Genomic DNA, 19,363 nt, shown 5'->3' on the forward strand with positions numbered 1-19,363 from the left:
CCATATGAGTTCTCAAAGAAGGCTGTGCAGAAGAAAAAAGTTGCTCAAATAATTTGACCATGTTAGCATCTTGACCACAAAGGTTTCTGACTTTGCTACATTGTCCTCCATGAAAAGATAGTATGACTGTAACATGGTCACTAACGTGTGTCACTGGACCAGGCTCGGACTCTTGGCTAGCAGTCAAGAGGTCCCTGGTTCCAACCCTAACATTGTCGTCAGACTCTGGGCCGGTGCCTTTGTCTAACTTGCTTTACTCCATCCAGGCGTAATCGGTAGCCCTGCTGGTCATAAAAAGCTCATCATGAGAGAGTTCGAGATAGACCTTGGGTTGAAGTGTAAAGATGTGATAACCTGTACATTCAAAATCTAGTTGATATCAGCCTCTGAAACTTTTAACTTTTTTTATGATTACATCACCTCCGAAATCTAAGAATCCAAGACAGAGATAAGCATACACTCACCTTTCCTACAATGCCAATGAGAAAAAGACATTCAGAGCTTTTGTCATTGGATTATCCACCCAGATTCAGATTCATCCCACACTTGCCCAGGCAACACAAAAGATATTAGCAGCATCATTATCAGTAACTGTCATGCCTTGAAATGCCCCCATGACATGGCATGTAAATAGCTTGCTTTACCTTTCATCTCTGCTTGCCCAGAGGCGCGGACATGTTTAACATTGATTGAGAGGTACTAATGGAAGGCCATAATGACCATCTAAGTAGCACTGTGATTGCCATGGATGCCTTATTTGACATCTGCTGGCCAGCAAGGAGAGATGGAATGGACACATTTCATTTCAGAGCAGGAACCTGATGAGAAATCAATGCTCACCAAACATGCTTTGCATAACATGATCTTGAGTGGTAGAATTTCAACTGGCCTTGCAAGACACCTCGACTATCGCAGCTAATTTTTATCAAATGTTTTTAAGTCGACGTGGTGAGAATGTCTCTGGTCAATTTCAAAATTTCCTTTGATTGGCACCGATTTCAGTTGTTTTCTTTACATCTGGCTAGCCTTGCTAGAGTCTATTCAGAAGTAGCGGGCGTCCACTGCCAGCGATGGAAGTGCAGAGCTCCATAACAGAGTGCAATTGATTGTGAAAAATTATGCACAGACAGATATGGTGTTGGCTATTCAGGCAATGGAATGCATGACTGGGGTCATCTGCCAATTGTGTCACAGTCAGGTGTCAATACCCAACAATCTAAATGTGGTGATCATAGATAATTGCATGCCATTTTGATAATGGTACATATAAATGGGAAAATATTGGGGTCGGGTTTAAATACCAGGTGAGAGAATTGAAACGAGTTCCTCAAGTTTGATGGGTATTTTGACTGTGATATTCTAACAAACACATGTACAGGTCCATTTATAGAGGACTTTTTTCGTGATTATGATTTTTTCCAAAAGTACCAGAAAAACAAGGACAGAACAAATTTGCAAAGGACCTCAAACAGTAAGAGGTGAAAAGTATTCCATTAAGAATTCAAGAGAGAACCAAGTGGTTCAGTGGTTTTTATGGTTTAAGGAATTGAACCCGAGGCGGAGGACCTTGGTTGAGTTACCAAGACACTCGAGGGTGGAGCTAAAATACAGTCCAAACCCGAGCCGACAGGCGAGGGTTTGGACGAAATTTTAGCTCCACCCGAGAGTGTCTTGGTAACTCAACCAAGGTCCGAAGCCGAGGGTTCAATTTCTATTCTAAAATACCTCAAACTTAAAAAGATAGGCCACGAAATAACTTGAATATGTGCGAATTTGGCAAATTCCATCCATCGCCTGCCCGGAGCGCCGGTAGCGCCGTTGTTTACATTATGTTACGGCAGCCCGTATAGGAAGTTCGGATCGGCTCGCTCAAGTGACGCTAAAATCCGCGCAAATGGGCTATTTGGAGCGTTTTTCTCAGCAAATATGTGTAGTGCTCATTAAAAAACTTAGGGTGGTTGATGCTTCCTTGGCTGATTTGTGTTTGAAGCAGTGTTTTGAGAGCCTCAAACTTCTGAAGTGAGCTGTGTGCATGGTTCCACATTTTAGTGCAACCCGAGGGAACTTTGGTAGAGCATCTTGGTTGCGTGTCCAAAACACTCCACTCTCAGAACGAGGCTTATGCATTTTCCATTTAAAAGTTGACTTTACGGTACCAAGGTATTTCATAATGAAATTTAAATGGCATGTTCTTTCCCTCAATCAACTCACATGAGCGATATAAAAGTAAGAGGTGTATCACTGAGGAGGATCATTTTGCTGGCTGAACGCATGATCCCGAGTTTTGAGGCGATGTGTCCGCTGTGTTTTATAATGTACATCAGTGGACTTAATGTTTGGTTTAGTGCATACACTAAACTTGATGATAATAAGCATTCCATCGAAAACCACCATAGCACAATTATCACACCCCGCTAGATCTAACCACTTCTCGCTAAACATTAATTTGTGGATACCATCGAGCTACACAAAGGCGATTTTAACTGTGCAATGGGAATGTCTTATTTTGAAACGGAGCAATCTGATTGGTTGACTGATCAGAGGTAATCTGACCCAGTAGGATGTCTAACTCGGCAGTCATCAAACCTACAAGAAGCGCTAGAAGCAATGGGGCCCAGAATGGGTAGTGTTGATGACGAAAATATCTTGTATTTTCAAAGATTATCAGATGAGGCGCTTTTGTGACATGACATAATCATCAATTCTAGACCACATTCTTCTTCATTGTTTAGTTAAAAAGGCATTGTTCTCTTTATTAAATCTGAGACTCAAAAAGGAAAGAAATTCAATTCCCAAACATGTTAATCTATCAAGAATTGCGGACCCTTGGCCTGCAGTATGAGCTTGTCAGTAGACAGGCAAGTGTCACTATAGTTGTTGGAGATCATATTGCAAAGGTTTTTCTAAATTAGCAGGAGGCGGGGCATCCACCCCTCTGCACCTCCCCTAGATCCACGACTGATCCTTCAGCAGAACAGATTGAACGATGACACGACATTTAATCAGGAGACAGAGATCCTAACTGCCAGCTTATATCTGTCTGGAGATTCTTATTGCTAAACACTCTTATGATTCCATGATTACTCCTGCATGCATCAGAAAACATGAGTTAAAGGAAATCAATACTAAGACGAGAAGACACCGACATTCTGCCTCCTTCGTCATGAGCGCCACCAATCAATTTGTATTCCTTGCAAGCTTCTAGTGAAAGATGGATGATGTACATTGGAATGTCAACAGGAGAGCTGCCCTTGGCATCAGTGATACTGCTAAGCCGCCAAAGACAAAGAACATCAAACCTCAATGAAGAAATATGCACTAAAGGCAAGAATGAGAAGAAAGGGTGTGTGATGTTCTGAAACTTTGAAGAATGCTTATGTCGTGACAAGCAATAGAGAAGCAAGCTATTATAAAGATGTTTTAGATATGGTTGCATGTTTCAAGAATCGCAGCTTTGAATTTACAGAAAATGAAATGGTCCAGGGACCATGTGCTCACTTCGGGTAATGCTAATGCATGTCATTTGCAGTGGATATGGGGAGAACAGTTTTGGTCATTGATGTCAATTTTGCGTTCTTAGAGGAAGTGGTGTGGTAGTGCAGCTTTCTTTCTGGGGCAGTTTATATCAATATTCCATCACAAAACTGAGCTGAAAATGGTTTCCAAGATGGCCGCTTGCCAAATTAAAAGAAGAAGAAAAAGAGGAGCTTTGCTTGGTCCATCTGATTAAAAAAACGTCAGGGTTGCCCGCGAAGCAAACATTGGCCTCCTCAATCTCATCCCTCTTATCCTTTGTTAGTCACAGAGGGTAAGGGGTTAGGGTTAGAAGAAATTTTTTTATTGCTTTTTGATCACATAAGTTAGGTGTAGCCATGAATTTGTTTATGATGGTCTCATATTCTTTTACAATGGCCATTGATGCCTATCCTTTTTACATCCTGAAGGCAGCACCTCTGCATTCATTCCATTAAAAACCCATCACATCGTCAAACAACTCAGATGTCATAAGATCAACTTTGTCACATCTAGAAGACAAATGTTGCGAGATGCTAACAATTGTGCTCACTCCTGGCGCGGAGCTGCTAGCGTTCAGCCTATTGATCAAGCGATTAGTCACACGGCAAGCCTCAGCAGCCATTGATCAAGACAGCTGCTATCTGAGCTCGCGCTTGATGATTAATGTGTAGCGGCTATCATCTTCAAGTCAGACCACTAGACGACCTATTGATTTAGTTGACAAAGGGCAGCATCTTGAGATCTCATATAGGAATCAGTCTGATTTAGCTGACAAGGGTAGTGTATTGAGATCTTAGGAATCGATTTGATTTAGTCGACAAAGAGTAGGGTCTTGCATCAGTTTTTGCTAATATAAGAGGTTATGCTGAGAAGTTACGACAAGAGGAGGGTGGTCAAATTCACTTGTAATGAAAAAGCCCCCCCCCCCATAATGAACTTTGATGAATCCCGACGCGACCCTTGCTTGTCCAAAACCAAAAAATGAAGGATTTCTAAACTAATTCTGACAGTGATTTTCAGCCGACCCTGCCATCTGGAAGAAGGCTATTCTCCTGTGTAACTGCTGCCAGAAAGGTGGTACAATTGTAGCCATGTTACAATACAGCCGGTGTCTATTATAATGTGAACTGCTGGCTGTAATCTACACTGTAAGGTCTATACTTGTTCCAAAGCTTATCAGAGTGACTTTTACTTCATCATTCTCATCAGTCGATTTAGAACGATATATATTGATGGACTATGTCTGGCTTAGCGACGCTTAAGTAATTATTCATTGTGCGGATTTTTCCCTCGGCCAATCCATCCCCTGGGGAAATGAGTTATGATGATTTTAAAGCCATAACCATGCACAGCTCCATTAGTGGGAAATGAGGCTAATGTCATCACCAGTTATTGGTTGGAGTGGCAAAAATCGCATCATTTGCAACTATTTCTTTTGCTGAAGTGTGAGTCACAATCATCCAACACGCCAGCTCCTGTTTTTGTATAAATGACCAGGATAGGCTAAACGTTTTAAGATGTTCTGTTCTAGTGCCCCCTCCACTGATGGAAATTTCACCCATCAGGGAATTAGTTAGCAATCAGGGAAACAAAGATATTGACCCAAAAAAGCAACGTGAGCAATTGAAAAATTTTGCCAGTGTAATTCCTTAGAAAATTTTACTACTGCAATTAGGGATAACCAATATTTTAATAGAATAGTTATAAAATATAAAGAGAAACGTGAAAAAAATGGCATTTATGAAGCTTTGAAAGTAAAATTAAGAAAAAAAGCATTTCTGACTTTGCAGAGTTGGTTTTGACTTCGTTAAAATCAAATTCAATTACACCATTCTTCTCATAATTCCTCATTGCGTTTTAGAACAGAAGCAAATTAACAAGCTTTATTGACATTTAAACAAAATCGGCAACTTCAAAGTACTTCTTGCTACTAAATTCAGGCAATTCAGGTGATTCAAAGCTTAATCTTCTGAGATACCGAAACCTTGCAATCAACATGATATTGTGGTCGGGGCTCGATGGCACTTCAGTCATGGATGTTTTCCATCTCCTTAGTGAGGAGAGCCGCTCATCTCTAATTATACGATATTCACCCATGAGGGAATGAGATTGATGGAATAGCGCTGTTCACTCACATGACTGATTTGCTCGTGTAAATGCAAGACGGCAATTTATCAGCCGTCTTTTGAAAGGAATTCACTGGGGAATAAACATTAGATGGATGAAAATTGTGTTAAACGAGTTTTGAAAAGATTCGAGCGCAGAATCTTACAGATGACAAATTGAATATTGGGGATAAGATGAATTTTCTGATGGCACATGGTTTTTTTAGCTCATTCAATTTCTGAAGGATTTATCAAAATTGCTGAATTGATTTCGTGCTCATCTTATATCATGAATTTGTTTGTTTAGCAACAGTCGGCAGTGGTGCCACTAGATTTATAAACCATAAAGAAGAATTCATTGAATTTGCAATGGATTGCCAAAAGCTGTAACTACATGAAATGCAATTGCAGAAATGCATTTCCTCAATCCCAGTCGCAGCTGACATGCTACGCTTCACGCAAGCTCCACACAACCTATGCTCTGAAGACCATACCCCTCTTGAATCTCAGTGGATCCTCTTTTCATCATTTGGGGCACAATTTTGCTAAAACATTAACATTGGCATCCACAGCAGATACTATCCTAAATGACCAATAAAATAATGATTGCCATAATTTCACGAGTGCATGACTTTCTCCTCAACAGAAAATCGATAAAAACCTAAAAGCTCTGGCATCCGCTTTCTGCTATCACAGCATAACACTGCTGCTAGTGACATGACTAATGCAATAAAAACATAATAAACGCCTCCAGATAAAGAGGAATTTGAAAAGCGAATCAGAAAATTGGGTTATGAATAAAAACACTTGGAAGAGGACCCTTCTTAATTCGCCACCTCAACCGTCTTTACTCCATGACTACAAAAATATGACATATCATGCATAAAACAAGAAAGTCTCGAGAAAAAACACTCTTATTACATTTTGTATATGGGTTTTATCAGCCCAAATGTGCTTCTTTTAAAAAATGCTTCGTAAAATCAAGCATGTTGTTTTCTCAGAACATCTCAGGCAAGACAAAAGATACAAAGATGGGAGTTGTACAACATGTAGTTAATAACCTAAGTTATATGAAGATGTAAATATCTTCATATGAACTATCAGCCTCAAAGGTTAAGTACTGTCGATTTTGGTGTGATGGGTCATTTACTGTTGGTATCTTGATCATTTAAGACAAATTCCTTCTCATTTTCCCTAAAATTCTGCCTCGTTCATCAAATATTTTATCAAACGATCCATTTATACTGCAACAAGAAACAAACTACGCTTCACCTGGCAAAATCGAGTGAAGTGCAAAGCAATCTACTTTTATGCCAAAGCTCTCCCCGATAATCAATATCAAGGCGCTGCTGATTCGTTGGTTACGCAGAACTACTCATCATAGCACAGCGAGCCCTTTAAGTGGCGCATCGAAATTTGTGGCATGTTTAACAACGGTTATAGAGTGGCGGTGGTACATAGCAGGCGGGTAATTGAGCCACACTGATTGGGTTACTCCACACTTCAATAGCAGGTAAAAGCAGGATAAATAACAATGCTAATTTGTTCTCGAGAACTAAATGCTGTAGTTTAGGAGAGCACTTTCATTCAAATCTACTCATTAAGTTTCTATACAATTATTCTCTTTTTTAAAAGCTCTAGTATTTGGGTGAATGGATAAACATCTACCGTATCAATTCTCAAATTTGATTTGTTATTATGATATGACGTTGCAATTGAAATAATTCACGTTACTAGGCTACAGTTGGTTCTAACTGTGAAAATGCAAAGGTAAAGCGATAATGAATAAAAACTTGTCGCGTGAAAAAGGATACCATATATTGACCTTTTTAAAGTATGATGTTTTTTTAAGATGGAATCAGTCCTCCGTGTAAATGCAGTGGCTCAGCTGAAGAGTTTTAGCAGGGCGTGGCACCATGCCTTTTCTCAATTCTCTACTATTGCACTGCCATGCCTTTTCTCAATTCTCGACTATATTGCCCTGCCATTTTTCATAAGTGGCTGATGTAGGCTGTTTCCATTTAAGCAGGGCGCTGCACCCTGCCTTTTTTAGACTGGGCCATTTTCTGCCCTGCCTTCTCAGACACTAAATTGCTTTCAATACTTTGCTGAGTAGGGATCATACATTTGGAATTTTAGCCCAGTAGACCTTCCTGTCACTATAAAAGTGGTGCGAAATTCAGACTTCCTTCAAATGTTTCGGAAACTGGCCAGAAGAGAAAGGCCAGCTAAACAATAGGGTTCATAGATCATAGATAGCTATCTTCCAAAAATTTAAATCCATTCAAAGGGATATTATTAACTCACTATTGTCTGCCATAGGCCTTAACTATGATGCAAACTGATTGTGCCATAGGCCTAATCTATAATGAAAACTGATTGTGCCATAGACCTAATCTATGATGCAAACTGATTGTGCCATATAGGCCTAATCTATGATGCAAACTGACTGTGCCATAGACCTAATCTATGATGCAAACAGATTGTGCCATAGGCCTAATCTATGATGCAAACTGATTGTGTAGACGCCAAACTGCCTCAAATACAGTAGGGCCATCTATCTACAAAAGACATAACTGAAGCGAAGTCCTGGGATGCGTGCAGACCTACTGGAGATAGTGGTGCTGGCATGCCTGGGGGCCTACTGGAGATCGATCATCCATTTGTGTGGCTCTTTTGCAGTAGGCAGCAGTAGGCTAGGCCCATTGTTTTAGCAGGAAGTTAACAGGCAAAAACAGCTGTCACTGATTTGCCCCAGCAGTTGTCACAGATTCCACTAAGGCACAACTACGATGGGCAATAGCCTGATCCAGCTACAATTTGCTAATTGGGGATTCTTGCCCCATTTAATTAGACCTATACAACAGGAACAGCATAGGCCACTTCACACATAGTTGCATGATTGACTACTCCCATCCCAAAGGACAACACTAGGCCTACTCACTAACTAACTGAAGGCCGCTTCTACATCATGATAACCAAGTATGCAGTGTGTGTTGGGCCTACTGTAAGCGGTCATGTAGTGATGGGCACAACGCGAATGAGGATAGTTTCCCTGAGAGTTTAAAAACGTATAGGCCTGAAAACAGGGCGAAAAAGAAACTACTCACGCTTACAGCTAGACCTGCACCTCTCTGCCTCGCTAGCATCCATCCGACACTGCAAATTGAGCGAAAAACCCTGCTAATGCGAACATCAACGTATCTCTTTCGCTTCCTCACTCCTCAGCGTCCGTAGTTACCACGTGGCTTTAAATACCACGTTACGTCGCAGCTGCGTATTTTAAAAATTAAAGGACGAGTGGGGTAATTGAAAGACATCGGGAGAGCGGGCTGTTAACATCTCTACATTGTTGAATTTATAGGCCCCTACTTACATAACGGGAGATATCTTTATGCTGATTGTCTTTGAATACGGACAGAGATCCTGTAAGAGGGTTTTTCCGGGGATCTTGCATGTTCCCTGCAGAGGGGAGTTCAGTTCAGTACACTACAATTAAGGGTCATATGATAGAGCCGATGGAGAAGAACGTCACTTTGTCCTGCTACTAATTGCGCCATACATTTGCCCATGGTTTCTGATACCTAGAGTAGCAGCCTGCCATTACTACTAGGAGAATCACACAGGTCCTTAGGAAAATGTGTCTCAATTTCACTATGGTAAATCCACAATTCACCATGGTAAACTTACAGCACTTCACCATGGTGAATTGGGACGGTGAAATATTTTACCATGGTGAGCATGAAGATGAACAATCACTCGCCAACAAATGATAACATTAAAAAAGAGGTCACAAATTCATTTGATATTTATCAATTAATATAATTGGGAAGCCAAGAATATTACAACAACACTGTATAATCATAAAATGTATGAATATAAATATTTGTATAAAACATTTTCATTTATGAAAAACAAAGAAGATTATGGCAAAATAACAAGTATTACAACAGATTTTAATTCAGTATAATCACAGACAGGGATATTGTTCACCTAAGAGACACGCATATTGTATTAAGGAGTACTTCTTATATTCAGATAAAATAAGGAACATTTACATGTACAGTAGAACCTCTCGGGACTGACAAGTACTGTCCTTATTAGAGAGGTCAAATTGAATGAAAACAACCATTTGGGGACCAAACGTAGTGTCCTTAATGGAGGGCTGTCCTTAAGTAAATCATATTTCTAATGATAAAACAAGGTGCGTCTTATCCTAGCTATCATTACTAAAATCTAAACGCTAAACAAACTGAGCAGCAGTCAAACCAAACAGCATTTAAAATAAGTACACTTTACAGTAGCCCTGTAAATGTATTTTTGATGCAAATCACAGCAGTCAAGTAAAATAGTTGTAGGTTGTGTAAAAAACATTACACAGTACCACACAAACCGAGCACATACACAACGTTCGTACATAGATAACACCGCAATTTAATGTAGACATATTTTGACATAAGAGGTACATGTAAAATGGAAACTCCAGGCCCTGCCATTATTGTCGACCCATACTATCAAGAATTATTTAACACAATGGAGGATATGTAAATGTCCATGCAATGAAAGACGTTATTATTCTATTACACAGGCAGCAATACTTTTTTAGAAGGAATGAAAGAACTATTTTTGGAAGCATGCTGGCTTGTCTTCTCACATTCAGTAAAGGCACGATCAAAATAATTTTGAATACTGCAAATCATTTCATAAAGATTCGAACATACATGTATATATGATATGAGTAGAGACTACTTTCGGGTCTTAAATGTTTTTATCCATTGAGTCGATTTCTGAGGAGTGGCTCGAGACAACAAACTTCTTGAGCGCATTTTCCACTGTGTACATATATATATGTACATACACAAATGTATGTAACTACAGCACCCACACCATAGGAACTTGATCTACAAAGGAGCCAAGCTGGCATCTTCTCAAGACATCCCAGTGTTGTCCTACTAGATAAGATTACAAACTGAACTTCCATGACTACAATTATCAGAACCAGAATCTGAGCTAACACTTCTAGACCCAGCAGGCGATTTTGAAACTGCCAACTGGGATTTATTAGAAGCATCAGCCTTGATCTGTTGTAGAACTTCAGGCGTCAGCTTTGGCATTACGTAGAACCTGACCGACTCGTAAACCTTTTCAATGGCAGGATCAAGCGTAGAGATGAAATTATCCACTGCGCCGATTGCCTTTGATGCCATGGATGGTAGAACATCCTTGAAGAGTTTATGGGTGTCCATCCCCTCCAAGTCTCGCAGCCGAAGCATCACCAACCGGCCATCTTGGCACCCAATGATGATGTGGTACCCAAACTGTGCAAGTTTCAGCGAGACAGGTTCTGCGTGAAGATCACACTGCGCGATAGGTTTACCGTTTTCTATGTGGTATGCCCTGACCATGGCGTTCTCTTTGTCTAACCAGTATGTGTATCGACCGTCAAAGCTCAGCTTGGCATCGATGTTGTCAGAAAGGGCCCGGATGCGTCCCAAACAGTTCATATCTTTGACTGAATAAACATGCAATTTCTTATCAATGATAATTGCACCATTTTTTGAGATGTCTGATATCCCATGTTTGCTGACTCGTGATATTTTCCCGATGACTGAACCGGAGATGAAATCAATGAAATGTACATCGCAGGATTTGTCTTTTTTCTCAGAAGCAAGCACAAGGCGTGGATTGTTTGGCACTAGGTTGATGGCGGATACGACAAATCCTGTGTCTAATATAGTTAGAACATCGTACGGCATGGCAGCTATGATGATCTTCTCATCATCTCGGGCGATAACATGACTATCAGTCAGTGTCATGACGGGGTCATTCTCGAACTCACGCACTGCCTCCTTTTGTGCCAGATTGTACAGTATGATCTTCTGGCCTCGCAGAAACAGGAATTGTTTCCCAGGACTGATCTGAATGGTTTCAAGGCGGTCTTCCCAGGGAAATTTGTACACAATTTTGCTCTCGTACAAATTGATGACATATATGTGTTGAGACATTTTGTGCTCGATGAGCAAGACCAGAATCGCGTGATCAAGAGAGAGAGAGAAATCTGTCAGTTTCCCATACTTGTCGTACGGGAGCAACACCCGTTTCTTTCCAGAGCTGATACCGACAATATCAATGCCGAAGTAATCATTATAATGGAAAGCCTGTTCTGATGTCAGAGGCAAGAACTTTTTGATGAACACATAATCACCTCGGACCTGGATTGCACTTTCAGAAAGAGGATTCTCATACTTCAAGGGCTCGGGCAAATTCAATTTACTGATAGTCTTCAATTTGTCAAGGTCCCATATCTTTATGCTGTTTTCAGACATGGTAACAGTTGCTACCCTGTTATCATAACAAGAAACAGCAAATTTGTGGATGGGAGTACCGCTGGTGATTGCCACAACGGCTAGACTGTTACCAGACTTCCGAGCCCACAGACAGATATGGCGGCTCTCGGCACAAACGACAAGCATTCGGTCTGCTGAGTAATCAGCATGGAAGTAACAAGGCTCTTCAATGCGGCTGGGAGCCATCAATGTCACCTGCTGTGTTCTGACTTTAATGCTGACTATGTAACGCTGCTGAAGGTTTACCAAGAATCGTTTTTTGTCGTTTGACAGGATCAGACCAGAAACTTCTTGGCGGTACATGTTTATGCCATTTGTTGTCTTGTCTTGTAAGAAATCGAACTTGTAGTCGTGCTTCTCTTGAGTAAAGCTGAAATTCCCAGGGCATATGTGAAAGATTCGGACATTGCACTCGACTGAATAGCCAACGATCGCCAAGTCACCTCGTACAATGATACTACTTGGTTTATAGCGCCCCCGAAGTTTCCCAGAAATCTCTAAGCTACCCATGTTAATGATTAACACATCAGTTTCGACAGAGACCAGAAATGTGCCATTTTTCTCATCAATTGCTACTTTACAGAAATCAGTTGTGCCAAGATGGTCGGGAAGGGAGACAATCTCCTTCCCACTACGTAGGTCAATTATGACACCGTTCCGGCAGACATAGTGCTCGCTGATTGCAGTATTGCAGCAGTTGGGCATTTTTCTCGCTCCTACCCGATGGCGGATCTCAAATGATGTAGGATCGATCACCAAAAGAGGGCTGTCATCGGTGTGTGTATCACAGATTATATTCTCACCATCATAAGTGCAAAAGAGATTTGTCCATCGATGCAACTCAATGTTCTCTAGATTCAGCAGTGACACGTGCTCCCCTATCTCAGTATCCCAAGCTATAATGGAGTTGTCTTTAGACACAGAATACAACACTGGGATGTTCTCATCAAACCTCAAGTCAGTGACGAGAGATTTGTGGCCCTCAAGGTTACACAACAGATGAGGGTTCGGAGGCTCAAAGCACTGGTGTGATGGCACCAATGCGGAATGTTTGAGACCTTTCGTAGTACAATCAGCAAGGAGGACTGCAATATTGGACAAGACATTTCTACCTCGAACTTCTTTCACTAAAGAGTGTAGTCTTCCTGTCAGTTCTACAGGTAGGGAATTTGGATTTTGATTCAAAGTGTTGGCGGCAAGTCTCAATGCCTGTACAAGAGGTCTTGCCTCCTGGTACACCTCAGGGGAGGTAGCCAAGGCAATGATGTAGTCCATCACGACATCTTGGGCTGACAATGCCTTTGTCTTGTGGTAGATCCAACTGTAATTGAACAGCACATTTGTGAATAGGTCAGTCGTTCGATCGCTTTCAATCAGGTGGTATGGCAGTTCGTTGAGCATGCGTAAGTTATAGTGTATAGCATCCTCAATGTGGAATTCCATTGGCTGCTCCGGGACAAGCCTGTCAGCCTCACTTTCTCTCTTATCAAGTCCAAACCGTTTCATCTGGTGGTCAGTGAACTTAAAAGGTTTTCCTTTCCCTCCACCCCATTTTCCCACAAAGAAATCTGCCATGAGCGAATGAATGTATTTTTTCATGTCCGGGTTGGACAGATACCGCTGTGTGGCAACTTCACCAAACTGGCGGTGATACCAGTTGTTCACCGTCATGCCATCTGCTTCCTTTTCAATAAAATAGGTCTGCAGGTTATCTTTAATTCTTGCCCAGAGCAAGTCCGGGATTCGACGCATTGGCGGGAACCAGAACACAAACACCTCATCAAGAACCTGATCATCTAACGACAGCAAATGATTCATCTCAACGTCACTCAAACCATTTCTAGAAGCTGTCAAGAATGCAAGGGCATGACTAGTCAAAACTCTTCCATGTTGCAGTTCAACCCTCTCGAATAACTTCTGTATACAACCTCTGACTGACTTTTCAAGGACACATTCATCTACGCTTGTGTAGGATCTCCACACCCTTACCTCCTCAAACACAAGGCTTGTAAACAGAGGCAAAGAACAATGCGTAAAAGCATCTTCAACTTTTTGAATCTGTTTGGAGGTGAGTTGCCTACCCTCCTGCTTAAGCCAAGAGTTTAAGATGTCCATGCAAATGTTCTGTTCCAATGGCTCCACATTGATGAAACGGCTGTGGTGGTAGAGCCGCTTCATTTTGGCAAGGATTCCATGCATTGCTGGTATGGTTGATACAATGATGTGACAGTGAGATGGAACTGATCGGGGCAGCCAGTTGAGTCGGTGGGCACCTCCAACATGAGACAGTTGATCAAGTGAGTCCAGGAAGATGACAAGCGGTTTTTCAGCAGTGGCAACCTGAAAAGAAAGAAGTTTCAAACTAAGAAGTGTCTATGATAGTTTCTGAAGATGTACTCAGTAGGGTATCAAGGCGTTTCAACTAAGTCTGTGCTTGACCTGACTTACCCTGAGTATGTCTGAGAAGTAAATGACCAGCTGGTCTTGTTCATTTGGCACATCCTCGACGTCTTCTCCATAGACAGCTGTGATCTGTTGGCAGACTGTGTAGAGAACTTGGCGAATGTTGGAACTTTTAGGCGTTGTACCTGAAAGGGTGAAGTTAGTAATATTGTGATTCAAGAACTGTAAAATGCTACAGGCATTAGCACCAGGATGCTATGCTATTTGATTTACCATCCAAAATTATACTGTGAACAACTGTGGTATATTTCTTTAGTGTGCATGAGATCTGATGACGTCGGCAGCATGCATGTCCTTAATAATAATATGACTCTCCAGTTCTGAACTTGGCCTCATAGGTAACACTTACCTAGAAATCTCATGACTACGACAGGAGAAACTGACAACACCTCATCAGAGACCCAAGTACAAATAGTCTGTGCACATTTAGCCATAACTGACGTCTTTCCACATCCAGATTCCCCAAACACCACCAACGGCTGTTGTGAGATCAGACTTTGTTGAGCATTCGTAAGAATGTTTTTAATCCGATCAACTATATTTTCTCTCCCATGGAAGACACTGCAGCGTTTTTGACACAAGATGCCGTGTTGTAGAACCTCTGTTGTGAGTTCATCACTGAATAATGGATCAGTTTTGTCCATGACATCATCGACCATAGCCATGATCTTTCGATAGAAGTTCTCCCCAAGTTCCTGAATGTAATTTTTATGGTCGTGTTTACTGATACCGCCATCCTCGCTCCAGAATATCGTCTTGTTTATGATGTTTTCAGGCGGGAGTTTTTCAGATATTTTCTGATCTCGGAGGGAGATTAGTAGTTTTTGTGCTTCGACATCTCTGTGGTACTCGCCAGGCTTCATATCAATGTACCGATGAGCCTTGGGGTGTTTCAGGTGGGTTATGATGTCTGGGAGATTGCGTATTAAGCAGAAACAGTGGCTTTTAGGGTCACTTTGTTCTAAGATACCAACTTTGATCTCCTGTTCTGTAACTGTAATTATAAAAGAATGATTGTTTAGAATGCAATCCATTGATATTGTCGATAATTCAATAAAGCAAAAGCAGATTCGTCTCCAAAAAAAGGTTGGCTCAGCCCAAAATTCATTAAGGGACAGCCTGGCAGAATATGTTTGGAATTTGGTTCAAATCTATATTTGCAGGAAGCAGTTGGATGGGGGCCTAGTCTCTTCAGCTGCTGAGGGAGTCAACATATTGAGACGGGGCCAATATCGGGATCACAGTTTTGTAAACAATGTGTATTCCTACAATGCAGGCTCACCAGAAATGAAGTATTTTTCCACCTCTTCCTCTGTTAGGTGGCCTTGTTCTGCACACAGCTTTGACCCCACCCTCAGAAGATCCTGCAGCTCGGCAAATATCTTGCCCCATTTTCTTTGATCGGCCTTCTTCAGGTCTTCATTTTCCTGCAAAAGAAACAAATCTGCTTCATTACAATTACAATGTACATGTACATGCAACAATGATAACTGAGACTTAAGTTCGCGCTAAAGCTATAACTATAACTATAACTATAACGCTGAATAATTAAAAACGAAACCTATCACTCTTAGTTAGGTCAAATCAAATAAGGGACTGCTGAGATTGTTTGGTTCTACCGCACATTTTGTATCACATATGACAGAACGCAGAATCTTACATTGTCATTGTAATGTTCCAGTACTTTACTGATGGTCTGAAGTCGATAGAAAGGAGGCACAGCATTTTCGTCATGATGAAACCACTTCACTAGCACATCAATATCGATACCCTCCTCCAACAAGGCAGCAACGATAAGGTCGAATTCGTCTTCACTGATGCACACTGGGAAAGGCCGATAACCATATTTATTGCCAAGGAGCACCTGTAAAACAAGAATGAAAGGTTTATTGACCAAGCGCGAGATGCCAAAGTAAATAGATTTTTCATCTTAATACATTACATGTAAAATATATCAGTACTAAAATCTGATCAAAGTTTGTGGCAGTAATAATGTCTCATGACACTGAGCTCTCAACTCCACACTGTTTCAAAAAAGGCAACGAGTGGTCCTCCAGCATAACTAATACTAATAGAAAGGTAGTTCAATAGTTGAAGAGGACATGCTAGCCCTATCACCTTACCACGAAGTTTGGACCAATAGACAATCGCTGGCATGTCTCTATCTCCTTCAGGCAGATGTTACTGGTCATGTGGTCATCTTGAGCTTCTTCCATAATACCCCATCGCATGTCTACTACCTGAAAAAACACAGTCACATATAATATCAAGAATAAATTATTTCAACAATTCCTGATGATATTTTAAGATGTTCGACAAAGGCTTTTTTGAAGGAATGACTTTTTCAATCTTTTCCTTGTCTGTTTACTCCCTTTATGATTGTGAGCACTGTTCAATTCAGTGGCAATCAAGGGACAACCAGGGATTTTGACTAACACAGGACTTTGGCAAAGGGAAGGAGAAGTGCTTGTGTAACTACCACGCAGCAAAAATCATGGTTTCATGTTTCATTAAAAACCTTATGACAAATGAAAAAAAGTACATTTACTTGGTCAAGGCTACAAGAAATCATCTTCTCAAATCATGGTTTCATGTTTCATTAAAAACCTTATGACAAATGAAAAAAAGTACATTTACTTGGTCAAGGCTACAAGAAATCATCTTCTCAAATCATGGTTTCATGTTTCATTAAAAACCTTATGACAAATGAAAAAAAGTACATTTACTTGGTCAAGGCTACAAGAAATCATCTTCTCAAATCATGGTTTCATGTTTCATTAAAAACCTTATGACAAATGAAAAAAAGTACATTTACTTGGTCAAGGCTACAAGAAATCATCTTCTCAAATCATGGTTTCATGTTTCATTAAAAACCTTATGACAAATGAAAAAAAGTACATTTACTTGGTCAAGGCTACAAGAAATCATCTTCTCAAAGTTCTTCTTGTTCAAAATTTACCTGGAATTCTAAGCCATACTTTGCCATACAATATTTCTGCAACTGTGGATAGACATGTTCCATCAAATAGTTCCTTTCCTCTGTAGTATCTGGAAAGATGAATTGCAGAATTGTAGGCAATTTGGGACCAAATGCAGGGAACTTAATAGAGAGGGTTTCCATAGTAGGGAGGTGTCCACCCAGAGAGGTTCCACTGTATTTCCTTTGTGAGCTGACAAACTGAAGTTGGCACTCCTAGTATGGTATTTAACTTCAATTGGTGACCCGACTGAAAGTTCAAAACTTCAATAGTCTTTATTCATGCATACTTTCATCGTTTAAAGAAAGTAGAATCACTTAATCACATTTGTAAAGCTACCCATCAATGACAGAAAGGTAACCTTTTGATAAATTCCATTTCTTTATAAAAGGATTTCATTCATTGCTAAGGATGTGTTATCACTGGGTGAATTAACATCAATGTTTACTCACTGGAACACGAACAATGATTACTATACTAGCAAAGTGCTGTTATGTCAAATGATACATTTGACACTACACAGGGATATGCAATAAACACTGATGTTGTTAAGCTGACATTATTACGGCCAGGATGTTACATTATGACTGGTATGCACAAAGAATCAATGGGAAAAGATGTCACTATTTCACTTTACATGGCCTGATGAGCGGTTGTGGTCGGAATGAACTTTTGAATGGTTAAAAATGCAGGGACATGCTGTAAAAGTGTAACAATCAATTTTTTGACGTAGGTTTGATGAAAATCCGAGAGATAGTGTGAAAATCCTGTTTCGAGATCGAACGCGGAACGGTCTGGCAAGAAATTGATATAAACCAGGAATTAAGGACTAAGGAGTCGTCGGCTGATGACAATAGACTAGTACTTCCAAGGGCCCGGAGCAAATATGGGGAGCGCTGCTTCTCATTCTCCGCAGCTGTTTTGTGGAATGGGCTCCCTTTTGAGGTCCGGCAGGCAAAGAGCCTTGCATCATTTCAAACGATGCTCAAGACCCATCTTTTTTCGATTGTAATTTTGTTATAAATATTGTAAAAGTGCCTTTGAACGGATTTAATCTGAAAAGGGCGCTTAAATTTAAATATGGTATATACATACATACATACATAACTGTCCCCTGTGGGACTCCGGGTGAAACCGCGGCCGATTGAGAGAAGTGATCAGACAATTCGAAGAAAACTAAGGTTTTTCCTTTTTTTGGGACACACTGTGATGATGTATTATAAAAGTAAACTACTAGGCCGCCTATACCCCTATAAAACTCACCCGAGAAAGTTGAACTGATAAAAATCCGTACAATCTTGGACGGTATCTGAGGCAAATCACCCACTTTGCCCGAGAGAATGAGCTCCCGTGTAGCCATTATGTACTTCAGAACACAACTGTCTCTTCATGAACAGAAAATTGAACATTATGATATGTTTGTCGCATTGTTCTACTGTCGTTTCCAAGCTGTCCAACCATTTTGACGGGTAGGTGTAAACTGTGGACGAAAGTGTGGCCGAAAGTGTGGACGAAAGTGTGGACAGCGGCCCTCTAAGTTTGGTGGGCTGGTATTTCTTTGTCTTTCAATATATTTAAAAGAAATTGCAGTATGTTAATGCATTATAATCTTTTCAATGGGTCAGCGAAAGAAAAAAAGAAAAAAAATTATTTTGATGGGTGATTTTGATCAATGAGTGGATGGGCTTTTTAGCCCCTTTTTTGAAGGTTTTGGAAGTGGCCTTTGATTTTGTGGACGGGGAAATGCGAGGTCTAGTGTCCAAATGTGGACTAATTATCAAAGAATTTGTTGAAACTGTGATATTTCTAACTAGTCCAAATAATATTCTTTCACAAAAACTACTTTTATTTGAATGACAATGACAATATCATTCAGTTGCAGGCAAAAATAGTTTGCCCTCTCTCAGACCAACTTTCGTTGATCCAAGATGGCGGCACCACAAGAATCGAATGT

The 19,363-nt window shown here is 40.6% G+C and overlaps 1 protein-coding gene across 1 annotated transcript; it reads right to left on the bottom strand.

Annotated features, from left to right (window-relative positions):
* Nucleotides 1–9,452: 9,452 nt before the first annotated feature.
* LOC135483166 (NACHT and WD repeat domain-containing protein 2-like) lies at nucleotides 9,453–18,859 on the bottom strand. The gene is made up of 8 exons (XM_064763788.1): nucleotides 18,673–18,859; nucleotides 17,391–17,479; nucleotides 16,555–16,671; nucleotides 16,092–16,295; nucleotides 15,714–15,858; nucleotides 14,781–15,425; nucleotides 14,417–14,556; nucleotides 9,453–14,308 (listed from the first exon to the last, which is right to left on the bottom strand). The coding sequence occupies exons 1-8, from the start codon at nucleotides 18,767–18,769 to the stop codon at nucleotides 10,574–10,576; spliced, it is 5,172 nt and encodes a 1,723-aa protein (XP_064619858.1). The 5' UTR covers nucleotides 18,770–18,859; the 3' UTR covers nucleotides 9,453–10,573.
* Between the last annotated feature and the right edge of the window lie 504 nt (nucleotides 18,860–19,363).

Source organism: Lineus longissimus, chromosome 2 (genome assembly GCF_910592395.1).
Source record: "Lineus longissimus chromosome 2, tnLinLong1.2, whole genome shotgun sequence".
Classification (NCBI taxonomy): Eukaryota; Metazoa; Nemertea; class Pilidiophora; order Heteronemertea; family Lineidae; genus Lineus; species Lineus longissimus.

Excerpts from the sequence above, each read along its gene's own strand:
- LOC135483166 (XM_064763788.1), bottom strand. The coding sequence starts at position 18,769 with ATGGCTACACGGGAGCTCATTCTCTCGGGCAAAGTGGGTGATTTGCCT. Across the intron at positions 16,672-17,390 it reads AGTATGGCTTAGAATTCCAG|GTAGTAGACATGCGATGGGG; the intron begins GTAAATTTTGAA and ends GTGTTTTTTCAG. Across the intron at positions 15,426-15,713 it reads GGAAAAATACTTCATTTCTG|TTACAGAACAGGAGATCAAA; the intron begins GTGAGCCTGCAT and ends TTATAATTACAG.